This window comes from Gavialis gangeticus, unplaced genomic scaffold (genome assembly GCF_001723915.1).
Source record: "Gavialis gangeticus isolate Ggan-Ray unplaced genomic scaffold, GavGan_comp1, whole genome shotgun sequence".
In the NCBI taxonomy this organism is placed as follows: Eukaryota; Metazoa; Chordata; order Crocodylia; family Gavialidae; genus Gavialis; species Gavialis gangeticus.
The window spans coordinates 131,132,393-131,150,016 of NW_017729025.1; the positions used below are offsets into that span (position 1 = coordinate 131,132,393).

Below are 17,624 nucleotides of genomic sequence, written 5' to 3' on the forward strand. Positions count from 1 at the left end.
GGGGGCAGCCTTGGGGGGCTGGGCAAGCAGGGGAGTCGGGGGGCTGGCAGGGGGCCCCGCATGGCCCCCTCCCCCACCCCTAGTACTTACCAGCTTGGTGTGGCTGCAGCTCCCCGCTCCACCTTGGTGTGGCTGCTTGGTGTGGCTGCAGCTCCACCAGGCACTGCCCGAATCATCAAAGCTCTCCGAATCTTTGCCGAAGATTCAGAGAGCTTTGAATCGATTCAGACCTTTAAATTGGTCCTCTGACTTTATTTGGATTTGAAGATTTGGCCACCGAATTGGGCTGAATCTCTTCCGAATTGAATTACCACCCTAAGCTTTGCACAGCCCTACTAGGCACTCACATACGAGGATAGAATGGTGCAGAACAATAACCTTCCCCTTCTCCAGCCTCACTTAAAAAGAAGTCACCCATGCTCAATTTAAAAGGAAGAGCACTGGCACCTATTTTCAGGAGAGAGGTCAAGGCTGTGGATACAAAGTACATGGAGATTATTTCCCTGCAACCCTAAGGCTGAGGGGTGGGATTGAAGACAAGTCCCTGCCCTCAGTATGGTATTAGGTAGCTACACTGTTCCCTGCCCATCCTGCTGCCTATTTTGAATACCACTCTGAGAGGCCTACACATACCCATGTACTATGAGAAGTGTAGGCACTCACCAGGGGTTCTGGATTCCACTCCCAGAGTCAAATACTTAAAGGTTAAGAATTGTGGCACCTAACTTTTAGGTACTTAAGGCCAGATTCAATCAAAGACTTAAGTCCTTTAAATTGGTATGTGGCAACCGTCAACCCTCCTGGATCATGGCATATGCATGAGGGCCACCCAGACCTTCAATACATATGCCTGGGCAGAAATTTTTGGAGGAATGGAGGCTGCCCAGACCTTCCATCCTCCCTTTAGGCCATTGAGACCAAATCCAAAGACCAGACTGAGTGTAGGTTTTTGGTGCCTCTATGGCTGTAGCTAAATAAATGTCTGGGAATCAAACCCAGGTCTCCTGCATAGTAGACAAGGATTCTACCACTGAACCACAGGGGATTCCTTAGGTCCTTTAAAACTGGACTGAATATTTACTAGGCAATATTTCTGCTCTGGTTGGAAGTGGGTAACTTCACAGATCACTGACTTCTAGTGACCCATCGCTAGATTCTTTGTTAAGATTCCAGAAAAAAGGGCACATGGATTTATGATTTTGTTTACATCACTGGCATTCAACCTGGTGGTCAAAATCATATTAGAAGTCCAGTCCTGAGGTCTTTCATATGCAATTCAGGTCATGGAATTCACAGCCTCTTTTGTTTCATTGCTTGATCATGCTACTGAAGTGTTAGCATCAAACACCTATTTTATTAAATTAGCAATAACAGAGCAGGAATGCAAACTCTAAACATGGCTTTATTACAGCTACTTTATACACACACAGATGACAGCAAAAGAAAAAGATATCTTTATAAAAAATAGATCCCAAGCCAGAGATTGAGTGAGCAACTTCTGAGCCCTGGGCAGATGGTAGGGCAGGATTATGTTGACCGTTGGAAAGCAGGAGGTGGGGCAGGGAGGAGACGGGGGGAGCAGAGTCTTACCTACTTCAGCTCCCTTCACTCTGAAGCAGCTGTAGTAGTATGAGCTTGGGCTCTTTCAACTGGGGGACAGGATCACTGCAGGATCCCTGGAGGCCATTTCTCCCACAAAGAAATACGACTGGGCACAGGGCACAAGTTCTATAGCCAGACAGTGCAGGGCTACACTCTGGGGAGTGTGCCCCAGAGGGCACACCCTTGAAGTCTGTGCCTGATTTGAGCGCCCCTCTTGCTTCACCCTCCCATAATGCTACTGATAAAACTTTTCTAATGACACTTGAACTAACTGCAATTGCTTTCCATACTGAGGATCTTTAATTCAGTCATTTATGTAAGCTATGAATACTGCTAAATAACAAAATTGATATATTTTATACATTAATACACGGTGTCCAATATGCCAACAACAGAGACAGGCTGTGCTCTGCCTACACTATTTCAAGTCAGGTATGGCATTTTCTCAAGTCTCTGATGTTAAGCAACTCAAGCATATGTTCATATGTCTGTTTTGCCAACCCACTTTCAGCTGTCACCAGCCTCCACAGAAAATAATAATAAACACCAATTATTTCCATAAGGAGATAATTGATATACAGGAAGATTCATGTACAGGATTTAGAGTTCAGGGAATATAAAACCACTTAATCTTCTTAATTTTTGTTCCACATATCATCTTTAATATAGACAATAAAACATAGTTTTGATTTTCAGGTGCAATTTTATTGTGGATAATAACACAGCTTCCAGAAAAAGCACAGGAAATATTGATATAGTAGTGTCTCTTTTATTTATAGGGTATATAAAATACACCTTTATAAAAGCAACTAAACCTGCAGCTGAAGGCATGCACGTGAATTTAGATAAACCAATACTATGAGATATATACTTCCTATAACAAGTACTGAAATGTTTTTGACTTTGTTGCACATGTTAATCTTGAACTTTAAAATCAAATAACGAAATGGCACTAACAATACTGCAGAACATATAGTTATTAAACTATTAGACACTAAAATAAACTGTTTTTTTTACTGGGCAATGGGTAAAAGTACAAATATAAACCCAAATACAAAGAATTTAGCCCTAACAGATGTTAAATGACTCATATTTCTTTGGAAGGTAGAACGTTAGTGATGCTGAGGCATGTATACTTTGGCTCCATTGTCTGCTTAAAATAGTCTATTTTGCATGTGACCACATTAAAAAAATATTCTAATCTAATTTCACGTTGTATGAAGAATTTAATCTGTGACTTATTTTTACACTGACTTTAAAAACCCAGTAAAAGTTCTCACGGTAAAATGATATACACCACTCAAGAATGCAGCAAAAAAGGCTACAAGTATTATTCAAGGCACTATCTATCCTGGGCGGCATGGCACAATTAGAGATTTCAAGTGAAGATAACGTTTTGATAGAAGGTCAAGAATACCTGAAAACAGGCCTATAACTGATACATGATATATTGGATATTCACATTTTTCTCTCTAATGAAGTACAACCTATCACCTACTTCATGGCAGAGAATGCTCTGGTCTTTTGGTCCTTCATGGCAGGCTAATTTTCTGTCAGCCTTCTGTGGGCCCAAAAGCCTGTTGGCCCTCACATCACAATAAGCCCACAGAATTTCAACACGCTCACAAGACACTGTCCTTTTTAAAATACTATCACTAACCTCAAAACTTTTATCATTTACAAATAATTATAATTAAGGCTACGATTGGCCTAAAGCTTAAACTACCTCTATGCCATTTCTTTGAACTATGGGTCAAATACTGGGTTCAGCTGCACTTTTGTAAGTCAGAAATAACATCACTGTAATTGATGACAGAATAGGTAGATTAACACTTACTTTCACATAAGGAAGGTGCAGGTCCAATATTAAGTGAAAAAAAACAACTAACTAGAGGAATATTACTTTTTTCTATATTTTCCTATATCAAAGTAATAAATATTATATATAATCTGTATATTAGATTTTGTAATCCTTTTATAGCCTATTTAAATCTCTACTATCAGAAATATAAGCAGTGATCCATTCTTATAGGTCAGTATGTAAAGTATGTGTTTGTGTTTAAAAATAACATACTATTCTAAGTTTACCCTGCGTTCTCATATCCATAGGAGAAGCTTTTTGTTTACATGAAGTTTTCGCTGTAAAACAGATTTTCATGGAACAGTTTAGATTAGTTTGGCAAAATAGTAAGATTTTATGGTACCAAGGGTCAGACAATTACAGTACTGTAGGTATTTAACAATTCTGTGCATTGATTTTTTTTTTTAAAGATAAAATTAACTGATACACACAAAAGCCAATTATGTCACGACCAGAGCAGCATATGAAAAGAATTTAGACAAATGCGCATCTGGAGGCAAACAATTAGTCTTGCTATTTCTATGCGTATATAGAGAACTCTCTTTCTGAAAGAAAGGACTGCTATGAAAATAAGAACAATGAAAATATATCCGCTTTACTTATACAGGATGTTCAAAATATGTCAGATTGAAAGATCCTTCTAACTAAGATTTGTAGAAAAAAACAGTCCTAGCATTCTGATGGTTACTAGCATGTAGGACCGCAAATGGACAAATGACATGTCAAGTAACTGATGGAGGGAAATCTGAAACTTTTTGGCAAAATATTAAAATACAGGGAAATTACTGCTGATACATACACTATATATCATGATTGACTGATAAACTATGTATTTCTACTTTTATCTTCCCAAGAGGTAATTAACACTGCGTGCATCTACACATGTGCTTTACTGTGCAGTACTAATTTACTGTGCAGTAAAGCATCACCATCTATACGTATGCTGCAACGAGGGTGCAGTAAATTAACTTACTCCAGCATAGGGCAGTCCTGTCAGACAAAGGTACTATCTGATGGTGGAGTAAATTACTGTGCTTAAATGCATGTATAGACATCAGGATTAGTTTACTCCAGCTCAAATTGCACCGAAGTTTATTCAGTTGCACTACTTGCACATGTTGATGCGCTCACTGAGATCTGGAACAATGGAAACAGATCTGATCATATATACAAATGTGTGTATTTTGATTGGGGGCAACAAGTCTCGTTATTTCCATCTCAGACTGTGGACAGATGAAATTCTACAATGTAAAAGGGAGCAGGAAAGAGAGTACAACACCTGCAGGTGCATGTCAGCTGATCCACTGTAACTTTTGTGTGTCCCTAAACAGGGCTGGTTTAAACCAGAATGAAATGGCAGCTTTATTACTGTTGCTTCATCTGTCCATGTCCTTAAAAAAGGCAAATAAACATTCTTTTTTGAATTTCTAATGTCAGAAGCTTTAGGGATTTTGGCACAAAGGAAAAACTGCTGTGTGTTTAAAAGTCATCCCAAAATGTAGGAATATCTAGATATTTCTAATGAAGACATTTGGGATGTATATAACTGTATTGACTCTTTAGTTCAGGGAACATCCTAGTTTATTGCCCTCTGAACTAAATATTGACCTTTTCTTTGCCTCAGTCGATATTTACCTTCAGAATAATGAATCTTTATAACCACCTCTCCAGAAGTCAATATCTTCTCATTATTTAACATCACTTATTATCCATCAAAGAGAGAACGTAATTGCTTGGTTTAACACTAATGATTTCATTGGAAAACTGTAGATAGAAAAAAACTACAAAATAAAATATTTTATGTTTTGTATAATAAGTAAAATAAAGCTGTTACTTATCTTGCTTATTAGCATTGCATTCCTTCAGATAAACAGAAGATAGGCAAGATTGTTTTTTCACCTCTACCAATTTTACAATGGTATAAATCAGGCTTCTTAAGGCCAGAATAGATCACTAAGACCATTTAGCATGATTTTCTGTATAACACAGATTTTCCCAAAGTCAGTCCTTCCCTGAATATATGTAAACGCTGCTGAACCAAATAATTTGTGGTTAACTTATCACATCTTTCTTCAGAAGAAAACTTATCATAACATTTAAAATGATACTTAATTCACAACTCCTTTTGGTAACCAGGCTTCAGTGGACTTGTTCCTGATTTATACCAATACACTGAAATTGCCAGCATGGATGGCAATGTCTATGGGTATCTATACATGAGCCAGGAGGCTGCTCCGATGCGCTGTAATTACAGTGCATCGAAGCAGATTTGATTAATTGAGTCTGATGGAGCGTGGCAATTACTGCACTCCAGCAGCCCCCAGCATCTCGTGCATCAGTGTCCCCATGCTTATAAATGATGGCAGGGGCATTTTGTCCAAAGCTCATTTGATGAGCTTTAGATAAAGTGCTCTCGCCACCATTTTTAAGTGCAGGGACGCTGACATGAGACGCTCTGGATGCTTTAATTAGAGTGGCTCTCAGAGCCCCGCACTCCCAGAGCACATGTGAAAACACCCTATGTGCCTGGAGCCTGAGACTGGGAGGAGAAGAGAATTTAGTTCTGGTTTCATTTTTCTTTCTTCATTGATATTGCAACTGAAAATGTAAAACATTACAGTTTAGAAATGGAACATTCTTTTGCATATCTGTTGAAATTTCCCTTCAAAAACAATTTCAGCAGGTCCAAATCTAAGAACAATGTTTGGGATTTTAAATGGGTAGAGATGTTTGTGGAAAATATCAATCTTATTTGTATGTTTTATACACCGTCAGCAAGACAGATCAATCATGAAGTAGCCAAGGGGACAGAACATAACTGCTAGTTTAGATTAATTACAAAGAATTAGTCATGTCTTAATGTATAAAACAGGCTATAGAGTGAAACAGGTTATTAGCTGCATCATGTATTACATTTATATATATTTTTTTAAGGTAAAGGCAAAGGACCAGATCCTATTCCACTTCTATTATGTGCCAAAGTTGACAAAGAATATGGACAACCATTCATTTGTAGTGATGTCAGGTGCTTCAGAACTTTGCAACATTACAAAAATATAGCACTATTGGGATGTATTCCAGACATCTAACTGGAGAGTGACAAAGTTGCCTCAAAGGCAAGCTGTCCAGCTGGAGAGTGATGGGAGAGGGAGGACTGCTCCTTGCCCCCAGGAGAGTCTGGTCATGGACTACCTGCCCTCTCCCCTGCTGGGGAAGGAAGTGATCAGCTAGCAGTTGCTAAAAAGCAGCAGCTGCCAAAGAGAGGCAGCAATCACCTTTAGGGAAGGCTGCGGTGAGGAGAGATACTCTTTTTACCCCTGCCATCCCTGGTAGTACAGACATTCAGTCTCCTGGGAGAAACTCTCCTGGGAGTGAGTTAACTCTGGTTGTTCCTGAGTTATCTTTCTCCCAGAGTGGCCATTTTTGCTCCAAGAGAAAACGCTTGAACTTCTGCATGCTTGTTTTCTAATGAGAGAACAGTGATTCTCTTGGTAGAAAGTGAGTATTTGTTATTTCCCTTTATTTCTGTATTCTACTTTTACTTTGGAGGGTGGGGCTAAAGATCCTACATTTAGGAAGGGGCTGTATTATTAAGTATGTTATAGTGAAATTTTTACTTGGAACTAAAGGTCTTTTTACTGAACAAAATTAAATGAACAAGCTATTCCAAGTGCTTTTATCATGTATATTTAAATCAGAACGTCTCATTATTACAACTCTGAAGGAATGGGTAACTATGTCAGTTTGTACTTTAGGGAGAACCCTTCATCTTAGCTCTGCTATGAGTCATCACTTCCTATATCTTTCCAGGCACATTCTGTTAGTACAGTGCTCAATACATACTGTAGTGAATATTACAGCAATACAATCTTCCCTCCAACTAGAAAAATATTTGTACATATTTGTGAAATTAACACACAGCTGAAGAAAATTTCCTAAAATTGATTCAAAATTCCAATCTTATTAAAGTTATCAGGTATTTATGTTGTTCTGAGTATTTTAGCACAGTGGGAATAGAGGGATTTTACTGAGATATGGATTTTCTCAGGAGGTACCTAAATAGTTTCCTTCAAACTTTTTGTTTCACAACTTTACTTAATTTTACATAGCTCTCATTTTAAATATAGTGTGAAGTAAATATTTTAAGATTATCAGATCAAAAAGAGAACTCCCATGAAATGATTCAGCTCCTCGAAAAATACAAATGATGCAAAGGAATGATGGTGACGAATGTGACTGTCAGAACAGGTTGCTTCATTGATAGGTTCCAAATAAATTCCTCATTCCACATTCCTGTATTTGGTAAATAAATTGTACAGCACTCTCAGTGTGGACTTCAAGTCACAATTTACGATATCTAAAAAAAGAGAGGGGAAAGAAGCATTAGCCCTTTATAACTTCCAAGAAATAATAATTATATATATATATATTTGCAAATGTTTAAGGCACCAACCCAACCATCAGTTTTGTATTGCAAATGACAACAGACAATTTCCTGATTTGCTAATGTGACCAAATGGTTAGAGGCTGATATGCAATAATTTGCACCCATGATTATTTACATTAAAATACATTCACAGTTGATTGTGGGAGAAAAACTGCAGCTAAAACTGCACGTAACTTTAAAAAACATTTGGCACCCAGGGTCTCATCCTACAATGGACTTGTGCCCATATGCAATGGCTGCAGGACTACGCCCACTACTAACTAGGTGGATTTATCTATAATAGGGACAGATATTTCTGTCACAGCTCAGGTTGGTAGCATTACAGTTTACTTTATAATGAAGTGAGAATTTCCTCCATCAGGCCTGGAGGGGAAAAACCTTCAATCACGTGGTCTCTCTATTTCCTAACAGAAGAGTTCTCAGGATCTTAATGGAAAATCACTTTGTAAAAATATTTCTGACTATCCTGTTAAAATGTTTATAAATTTCCATCGTCTCAATATTATTCTACAGAATCATTAAGAAAAGAAATCTTAAAAGGTAGCATTTCCATTTAGTTTTATAGATCTGAATCCTGTCCAGTTCATATAGAATCCTTTTAAATTTCTGTAGAAACATGATTATCTTAGGATTTTTCTGGAAAGAGCTCATGTCTATGGCCGATCTGTTAAATGAAGGTGACACCTAGAAAAGCCAGTTCTTGGCCATGACTCTCCTTTATAATTCTTCCTCAGTCAATGATTAGGTGACATGAGTTGCGTACAAAGATTCCTCTGAGAACTAGGAAGCCTTTACAGCTTCTGGACTATCGATCTTACTGTCTCTTTTGTACTGGATCAGTCCCTTAATTGTAGAATTACTTGTTCTGAACAAGCCACAATTTCATTGTGTTTTTTGTTCATTGTTTTGAAATTATTCTCTCATGTAGCTTCTGATTACATTTGCACTGCAACACAAACACTGTACCATGCTACACACTGTCAAGAACTTAAAAGATCAAGGCTTTTGTTAGACGAGTTACGGACAGAATTTCTTGAAACACTATGTGTACTGTCTATGTGCTGTAGTAACTGTTTTGAAAAGAGCCATGACAACTGGCAAACAAAAAAGCCCAAACATTAGACTTTTAGGTCTATATTGACTTCACTGGGAACCATACTCCCAAGTTATTTAGGTGCTTCTGAAAAATTGAAGGCTTCTATTTTTTTTAAAATTGGCCAATGACATTAAACATCATATTTAAAGAAGTCACTTAAATACAATGAAGTAGTAAAAGGCAAAAATAAAGTCAGGAAGAGAACCTTTTCAATATGTTAAAAATATTAGAAATAATCTGGTCACTCTGAAAAAGTCATTAGTATTCATGCTCATATTTTCTGATTTTTTTGTAAATATGTTTTTCATATTCTGAGGCACTTTGCAGCATTTTTTCATCAAGAAAATGCAGAGGCCATGTAGGAATGTGAAGATTACTCAGTATACACATTTAAAGCAAATTCCTTCTCAATAGTCTTTTCCTCATTGGATATTTTAGGCACGGGCATTGTGCCCAATGTAACAACATATAAAACAGATGTGTATTTCCATTCATATTGGGCAGGAAGTTTCATATTAAGAATTTCAATAATTGCATATGAAATGTCATATATATACTGAAATGTTTCTATGGTTGATTTATATTGGAATGGTTAGCTGCCCCTGGAGCAGAAAATACCTGAAAAATTGAATGCCCTAAGAATTTTAAACCTCTGCTGAGATTGTGGAGTCATAGCTACTTTGTTTTCCTTGGATCCCCAGGTTTCACTATTTCCTCCTTCTCACTTTACTGTCCTGAACTTGAAGTATTGTAATACAGTTGCTATCAATTTAGCTAAGCAGGAATGCAAATAATTGTCAGAGCCATCATAAATAGATAAACTAGGACCAAACAGGTTCAAAATATGGAAGGAGAGGAGAAGCCCAAATGGTTGTTCCTCTGTCAGTTTTTTTGGAAGGGGAAAAGGAAATCCCTGTCTATTTCTCTTCAAAAAGTGTGTCCATGGCTGGAGGGTTTACATGCCACAATGAGCCAGCCTAGATGCATGCATTTCCTATGAGAGTACATGGCTGAAATCCTGGTCCTTAGCTGACAGTAAAACACTTATCTTCAATGGGACCAGTGATTCTTCATCAGGGTGCTACACAGTGTTAGCATTAGTAGGTTTACAAACATGATTCACAAGGCAGACCCAGAGATTTCAAATAGAAATCCATAACTGTTGTCTTTCAAAATTCTTTGCAACAGTAAAACTGCTCTATTATTTTTCTGGAGTCAAAAAAAGTGAAAATTAAAAAAGTTTGATTTAGACTATTATCCTAGCAACAAAAAGAAGGCAACTGTGGATCAGCTCTAACCCCAAATTTATATGCTTAGGTTCTCCAGTCAAAAGCAAGTGTGTGGATATTTGATATTTTTCTCTTCCTTCTGTAACATATAAATCTTCTGCAAAACTCTTTTAATTAGATTGCCTACCAAACTGTCCAGAATATGCAAAGGTGGGATAGGAGGAAGTGAGGTTATCTGCATGCGTGGTTGATACTGTTTCCCATTTATTATTTTATCATTTTTCCTTTCAACAAATATTATATTTTGTTACTGGTATTCAGTAGGCCAGGCAGGGAATGAAAGAACAAGGAGATTTCTACATCCTTTGCATAAGCACTTCTACTGACCAGTGTGGGAATTACCAAGGAGGACTGAAGAACACATGTTGAAAAGACTTTTCTGACAAGAAGCAGCTTACATTCCCATGCAACACTTATTGCTGACTGCAAGAGGGCTGGCCACAAACCACTGACAATTTAAGCACTCTAGATATATCTTGCCTTTCCATGTGTGGGTTAGAAGGTTTTTGTGTACCCTTCACCCTACTGGGAAGCTATTATACAGAATATGACTTCACTTTCTGATAACAATACACAATAAATACAGTAGGATACCTTCTGGTCTTGGTTTTGGTTTTTCCAACCCTCCATCCTGCATAAGCTCAAATGAGAAGGACACATTAAGGACCTGGTAATATAATGAAGACATTTATTATTGAAAATTATTTTCAGTCCAGTGTACATTGGCAGCATAGGTTGTGTTTTAAAGACAGATAAGTCAGATCCTTAGCTGAAGGAAAGAATCAAGATTCCACATATCAGCTGAGGGTGTGACCCAGACAATTCAGAATAATAATAATTGTTCTACATATTACATTTGGGAGGAGCAAAAATAAAGTAACAGCAACTGGATGAGCATTGACCTAAACAGAAATTGGTCTCAATTTTCCATGGAGAGATAAGTCAAACTGGAAGTTATAAAATAATTAACAAAAAAATAGCAAAAAAGCAATGCTAAGTTCCATATATTGCTCTGTATTTGAACTGTCCTGGAAATCAACTGCTATTGAGTGTGAAGACCAAGGGCATGGTGTAAAATTATATATTATACTTACAAAGTTACTTGATTTAGTATTTCTAAACAACATGAAACTTTACTACATTCAATGTCTGTTTCTCATAACTTGACTTTGCTACTGTTCCATGCACATACGTCCTATTTAAATCAATACTGAGTACAACTCAATGGCAACAATACACACTGGCTGCCAATAAACAGTTAATATTTGCTAAATAGTTAATACAAATTTTCCCTTGATTCAGAAGCGGCAATAACTGTGCCATCCATCTCAGACCACTGTGTGGTAACTGCTTACCAATTGTGATCAACAAAGTCTTCTTTTGAATGGAGGTACAGTATATCCACCTAACACAAAAAGGTTTGCATATATTTTACAGGATGTGTTTTTCTTTATATAAATACGAAATTCAACAGCAGAATTACCTTTTGTTCAAAACTATCGGGAGTCAAGAAAAAGCTGTGCAGAGGTACGAAATAGCCTTCCAGGAGACCCATTAGAAGCACGAGGTACACACCGTCTGCAAACTGTCAGAAGTGCATTCTGAGTACATTTTCTAAAATAGTATCTTACTGTTTCATTTGATAGACCATATGGATCTTGCCTAGTGCAGAATGGTTAGGAGACATCTAACCTAAATATTTTCAACCATATCCAAAAAATGCCATTTATTTTGACTTCTCATGATTATATCAAGTTTTATACTGTGTTATGCTTCACAGTTCAATTGATCTCATGCTGGAGGTATGTTAGAATGCCACTGAGGTCAGCAGGTACTGTGCAGTTAAACCCGGAGACTGAGTAGACTTGGTAACAGGGCAGAGGAAGTGAATTCATCCCTGAAGGAAGATTTAAGCTGATGGGGCTGAGTTCCTATCAAAGAAAAGTAGATGATTAGGAAGGACCCACTGATACAGCTGTGAGGTCTATACCTTCAATTCAAATCCTATTGCCCCTGCAGGAGAGGCTTAGCTCTCTTCCACAAATAACCTGTGACATGGTACATAACCGCAGAACAGGAAAAAACAGAATAAATGTGAAAGCTAATTACTGCACAGAAATTTCAGTATGTTGGGAAGAGAGGAGGGAATTAAAGAATCAAGAGACTTGTCCAGAGGGCAGAAAAGTTCATGTTAATCTATTTTACAGTGTAAAGAATTACAGGTAGGTGATGTCTAGCTAACTGTTATGGTACTGCTATGGTGCATAGAGAATATAACTCCAGATGGCATGTACAGGGTTTAAAAACATATAACTGTAATTCTTTAAACATTTTTTCTCAACATTTCAGATCACATTGCTTATTTGGGACTATGAGCATGTGATAACTGTAGACCTTTTTTGAACACAGATACAGTACATCAGTCTAACATAAAAAGGCTTGCATGGCATGTGTGTTATGGTTATGATTCAAGTTCCTCAAGATCATTAACATTCTGATTAAAAAAAAATATATATTGTTTTTATACTTGTAATACATAAAATCAGATGATTGGATTTTTTCTGAAGATAAGACCAGGCACAAAAATATTTTTGCCTGAAGGGAACATTTCTCAGTCATTCCTGATTTCCTCTAAAAAGAGATTTAGAATTGAATAGCCATTTCAATCTTATCTATAGCATCATGAACATCGCCTATAACATATCTTCACTTAATCAAATTCTGTTTATCCAATTCCCCAGGTCATCTGAAACAACTCATGTCTCCCTGAAGCAGCTCATCCTCTCTCTGCTGTTGGAAAAAAAAAATCAGCCGCTCAGCTTAGCAAACTGAATAAACGTTTTAGTAGTTGCAGGGCACAGTTGATTAATAAGAGTTCATCAAGAAGAAAACAGTGGAATAAACAAACACACACTTAAAAACAAGACTTTCAGAAATATGAGACTTTACAGGCTGCCTCCCATTTGATTTCTTTCATCTTACAAAAGCCATACCATTACGGGATGTAGACTCAGTTAAACCAGTGTTTCTGAGACATCCTTTTAATAGAAAGACTATTCTGCTGACACTACACCTTTAATTGGTAAACATGTAGACTGATGTCCCTTCTACCTACTTCAATGTGTAATTTCTAGGGCTGTGCAAAGCTTCAGTCGCTGATTCAATTTGGAGGAGATTTGGCCTGATTTGGGGGCTGAATCTCTGGATCCAAACTGAATCAGCAGACCCATTAATCTCTCTGAATTGAATTGGAAGCCTCCAATTTGATTCGGAGAGATTCGACAATTCGGACATAGACACAGCTTTATATGTTTTGTCTACATACCTCAAGGTACCAGGCAGCTCGTGAACACTTAGATGCTGGGGAGGATGGAGTGGCCCATGGGAGTGTGGGGGGCTCCCCAGCGCGCTCGGCAGTGGACCCGGAAGTGGACCAGAAGCACTTCCGGTGCACTTCTGGGTCCGCTGCGGAGTATGCGGAGAACTGGTGACAGTAATCCGAATCATCAAATCAAATCACTGTCCCCCAAATCGGGCTGAATCTGAATCAAATACAGCCCGTTTCGCACACCCCTAGTAATTTCTTTGTGGCAACCACATTGTTTGTAAGCAAAAGGTTAATAGGAAAGAGTTTAATGTATTGTTAGTCACTTTCAGATGGATTTAGTGCCTAAAACAAGGGAAGCACCAAGCACCAGGGTGCCTATACACATGCTTGTTTGCGTTCTCAGTAGAACACATCAGAGCAGACTCAATTACTTTAATTAAAACACTCCAGCTTCACCTCAGTCACATGTATTAAGCCCCCTGTGAATTTAAAAATGTCTGTGGGGGCGCTTTATCTAAACCTCATTGAATGAGCTTGAGATAAAGTGTCCCGTGGACATTTTAAAATATGTGGGGGCTTAATACATGTGACAGTGAGCCATTTTAATTAGAGCAATTTTCTGGGAACTATTCTAATTAAAATGCACCCCTCCCACCCTCGAGCACATGTAGAGGCAGCCCAGGTGACCCTGTGTGAATCTTTCAAATCTAGAGCCCAATCATGCTACTACTTAAACTTGGGTATTTGGGGTAATTACTGTGATGTAAACAGTCCCAGTGAAAAGTCTTGATGCCGTCCAATGAGATTGTTTATGCATAAAGACATAGTTAGCCATGTTAGTCTAAAGTCAAGCAGAAGGCAGGGTAGACATGCACCTTATAGACTAACCACCAAAGTGTACATGTACCCTGACCTCTATATGCATAAACTAAAGACAGTGAGAATGCAATTGCCAACTGGGAATTTGACCAGAACACCAAGACAACATTACTAAATTCTGGAAAAAGAATCGTGGGATCTTTCATGATCAGAATTAGTCAAGATCCTCCTTATTAAGTGTAATGGTAATTTTAATGCTAATGAAGATATAAATCTGTTAGAGAAGGCAAATTTACATTGGGTATGTCTACACGTGCCCCTATAGCGCCGTTGTTATTGTGCCGTCATTAAGTACTTCCATAAGGAAGTACTAAATGATGGTGCAGTAACAGCCCGTACTGCACTGTGCATGTACTGCATGGTTATTTTTAGCTACTATATCGCCATGGTGGCGCACTATATTGACGGGCATAGCTGCAGAGTCGCTATTTTTGCCCACAGATGTTATGTCGCTGTAGTGCATTGCTACAGTGATATAGCATCATGTGTAGATGCGCCCAATTTTTATTAGAAACTGCTGACTGTCTTTGTTGAACAGGTTTTTATCCTTACATGAAAGACATATATACAATTAAAATAATCATAAAAAGGCTTCTGGATGAAATAACCATTTCCTTAGAAATGGCATAATATGAATCTACTAAGACCTTTGACCAGGTTAGGACACAGATACAATATAGTTCAACCATCCTTATTAATTAGGGCTATGCAATCCTACCTGTGTTTCCAGTTCTGTAACTTCCAAATTTAACTTATTCAGGTGCTTGTTGACAAAAGTGATGAGAGTCTGAAACATGAGAACAGGTTAGTTAGGGCATAGAGCAGTAATTCTAACTTTTCCAGTAATAGTTTATTAATTTAAATTAGCAATTCATGCAATATTCATTGCTCCTAGATTTAGTAGATTTCTAAAAGAGAAACATAACTGACAAGCACATCAAGCAAATAATGAAAACATAGTTATAAATACACTGATTTCTCATCAACGTGTCATAGTCAAGAGTTGTGTTATTAGACTATGCTTAAAACTGACAGAAGCCGAAATACTTGAGGTAAGATCATTGGCTAATCCTTTTGGCTTTAGTGAAGCTATGCTAGTTTAGACCAGCTGAAGAGTTTTACATAATACACAGTTCTATGGCAAATTTATTTACAGTGGAGACTTCTGTATGTTTCTCTTGGCCTGTTTCAAGGAAAAATACTGATCAGAAACAATAAATATACCATTGACAATAATCACATTCTTTTTCAGTGCAATTTTAGTTTTATCATGTTACATATGTCAATGTGTTCTTTAATACACCAGGAAAACACTTTCTAACCTTTTTCACAACATTAAGCTTGTCTGGAGCATGGTCAAATAATGTGTCAAAAGCATCCCGTTCTGAAAAAATATTCAAAGAGGTTAATACAACAAGCAACAGTTATCCAACTGCACAGTGGGCATGTCTACATGTTCATTAATGTGCTGTAATTGGCACTACTGCACATTAACACAAATTAACACTTTTTAAGTAATGACAATGCACAGTAGACTAAATCTACTGTGCAATAGCACGGTTGTTGCTATCCGTGCTAATGCACAGTAGAATTAGTCTTCTGTGCATTACGCATCTTGTGTAGACATGCCCAGTAAAGAATAATTAAGGAATATAAATCTTAAGGACAAAAGCATCATCAAAATCTGCAGCCAGGGGAGCTAAAGCCCAGGGCCAGCACCTGCGCTGTCCCCAGCAATATAAAAAGCTGCCCTGTCCTGGCCCCATCAGGACAAAAAGCTGACCTGGCAAGTAGCTTCAGGGCTCTCAGGAGCCCCACCAATTGGTACCTGGGGACACTACCCCTTGTGCCAGCTAGACTGCTGAAGCAGCCCTGAGAGCTCCCCGCACCCTTTACCCACTGCAGCAGTCTGGCAGTGGGGGCTGCTGCCTGGCTGTGACCTGCTGCGCACCTGCCAGATCCGGATGAAGCATCTGCCCCTCTGGGCCAGCTGCCAGTAGGATGTGGCTGCAGAGTTGGCCTTTGTGAGGCACTACTGTCATGTGTGCCCCCTGCCTGGCCATCTGGGCAGCTACCACCCAGAAGGTGTTCCAGGTGTGGTGACCTGCTTTGAACTGTCAAAACACATCCTCCTGGCCCCAACTGGCCAGGAGATCAGCCACAGCCAGCTGGGTCCAAGGTGCCAGCTCTGAGCAGGCAGGGTCCTGCCACTGGCCTCCCTAGCAGGAATTCTGGTGTTCCCTATTGGAAAACTGAAAAATCCCTGATAAAAAAATCCCGAAGTCACTCTGTAAAATACCCCAAAATCCATGTTTCTCCACAATTAAAACAAAAGACCAATACATACATACATACATACATATATATAGCGAGAGAGTGAGAAAGAGATCATTTGGACAAGGTTTTATATATACAGTGTTAAAGAAATTTGGAAGACTGCCAGTGTCTCCATCATAATAATAAAGTGAATTCTAAATACATTTTATGAATTCATGAATATATATTTTGCTGCCCCCCACAGGGGTTACAGGCTACGGCCCCCTACAGGGGTTACAGCCCCCCAACAGGGGTTACAGCCCCCCAACAGGGGCTATGCCCCCCCTACAGAGGTTATGGCCCCCCCTTGCAGGGCCCACATGTCCTGCCCCACCCCTCCTTGCTTCCCCAGCCCCCTGGATTGCTGCCTTACCTGGCCCCATCCCCCTCCAGCTCCTGCAGACCTCCCCGATGGCTTCCACAGCCAGCCCCAGCCCCCCCAATAGCTGCCATCCTCCGCTTGCAGCCCCAGACCCCCATGGCTGCCCTCCCCTGCACCCTCTGGCACTTAAAAAAAACAAAAAAACAAAAAAAAGCCTCTACTTACTGAGCAGGGGCTGGGGGTGCTCCAGGGCCTCCTGGCAGAGCCCCCCAGGCAGCACAGGACAGTGAAGGGGCAGGAGGGCCAAGGCTGGGGCCATTGGGGCTGTCACCCTGCTCCGCGCTGTGTGGGCAGGGCCCCAGTCAGCCACATGGCAGCTCCAGCTGCCGGTAAGTGCCAGGGTTTCTTTTGTTTTTTTAAAGTATGGGGTGGGGGGCAGGGATGGGGGGATTTGGGGGTATGGGGCCAGCCAGGGCATGGGTAA

At 39.1% G+C, this 17,624-nt stretch overlaps 1 protein-coding gene across 2 annotated transcripts in view; it reads right to left on the minus strand.

Annotated features, from left to right (window-relative positions):
- Positions 1-2,285: 2,285 nt before the first annotated feature.
- Positions 2,286-17,624, minus strand: part of PARVA (parvin alpha) — a 150,722-nt gene continuing 135,383 nt past the window's right edge. For both annotated transcript variants that reach the window (XM_019519564.1, XM_019519565.1), the window contains exons 9-13: positions 15,825-15,886; positions 15,221-15,289; positions 11,779-11,880; positions 10,890-10,962; positions 2,286-7,820 (exon numbers count right to left, since the gene is read on the minus strand). In XM_019519564.1, the coding sequence (XP_019375109.1) occupies positions 7,744-7,820; positions 10,890-10,962; positions 11,779-11,880; positions 15,221-15,289; positions 15,825-15,886 (383 nt within the window). In that variant the 3' untranslated portion in view covers positions 2,286-7,743. The remainder of the gene's footprint in view (positions 7,821-10,889; positions 10,963-11,778; positions 11,881-15,220; positions 15,290-15,824; positions 15,887-17,624) is intronic.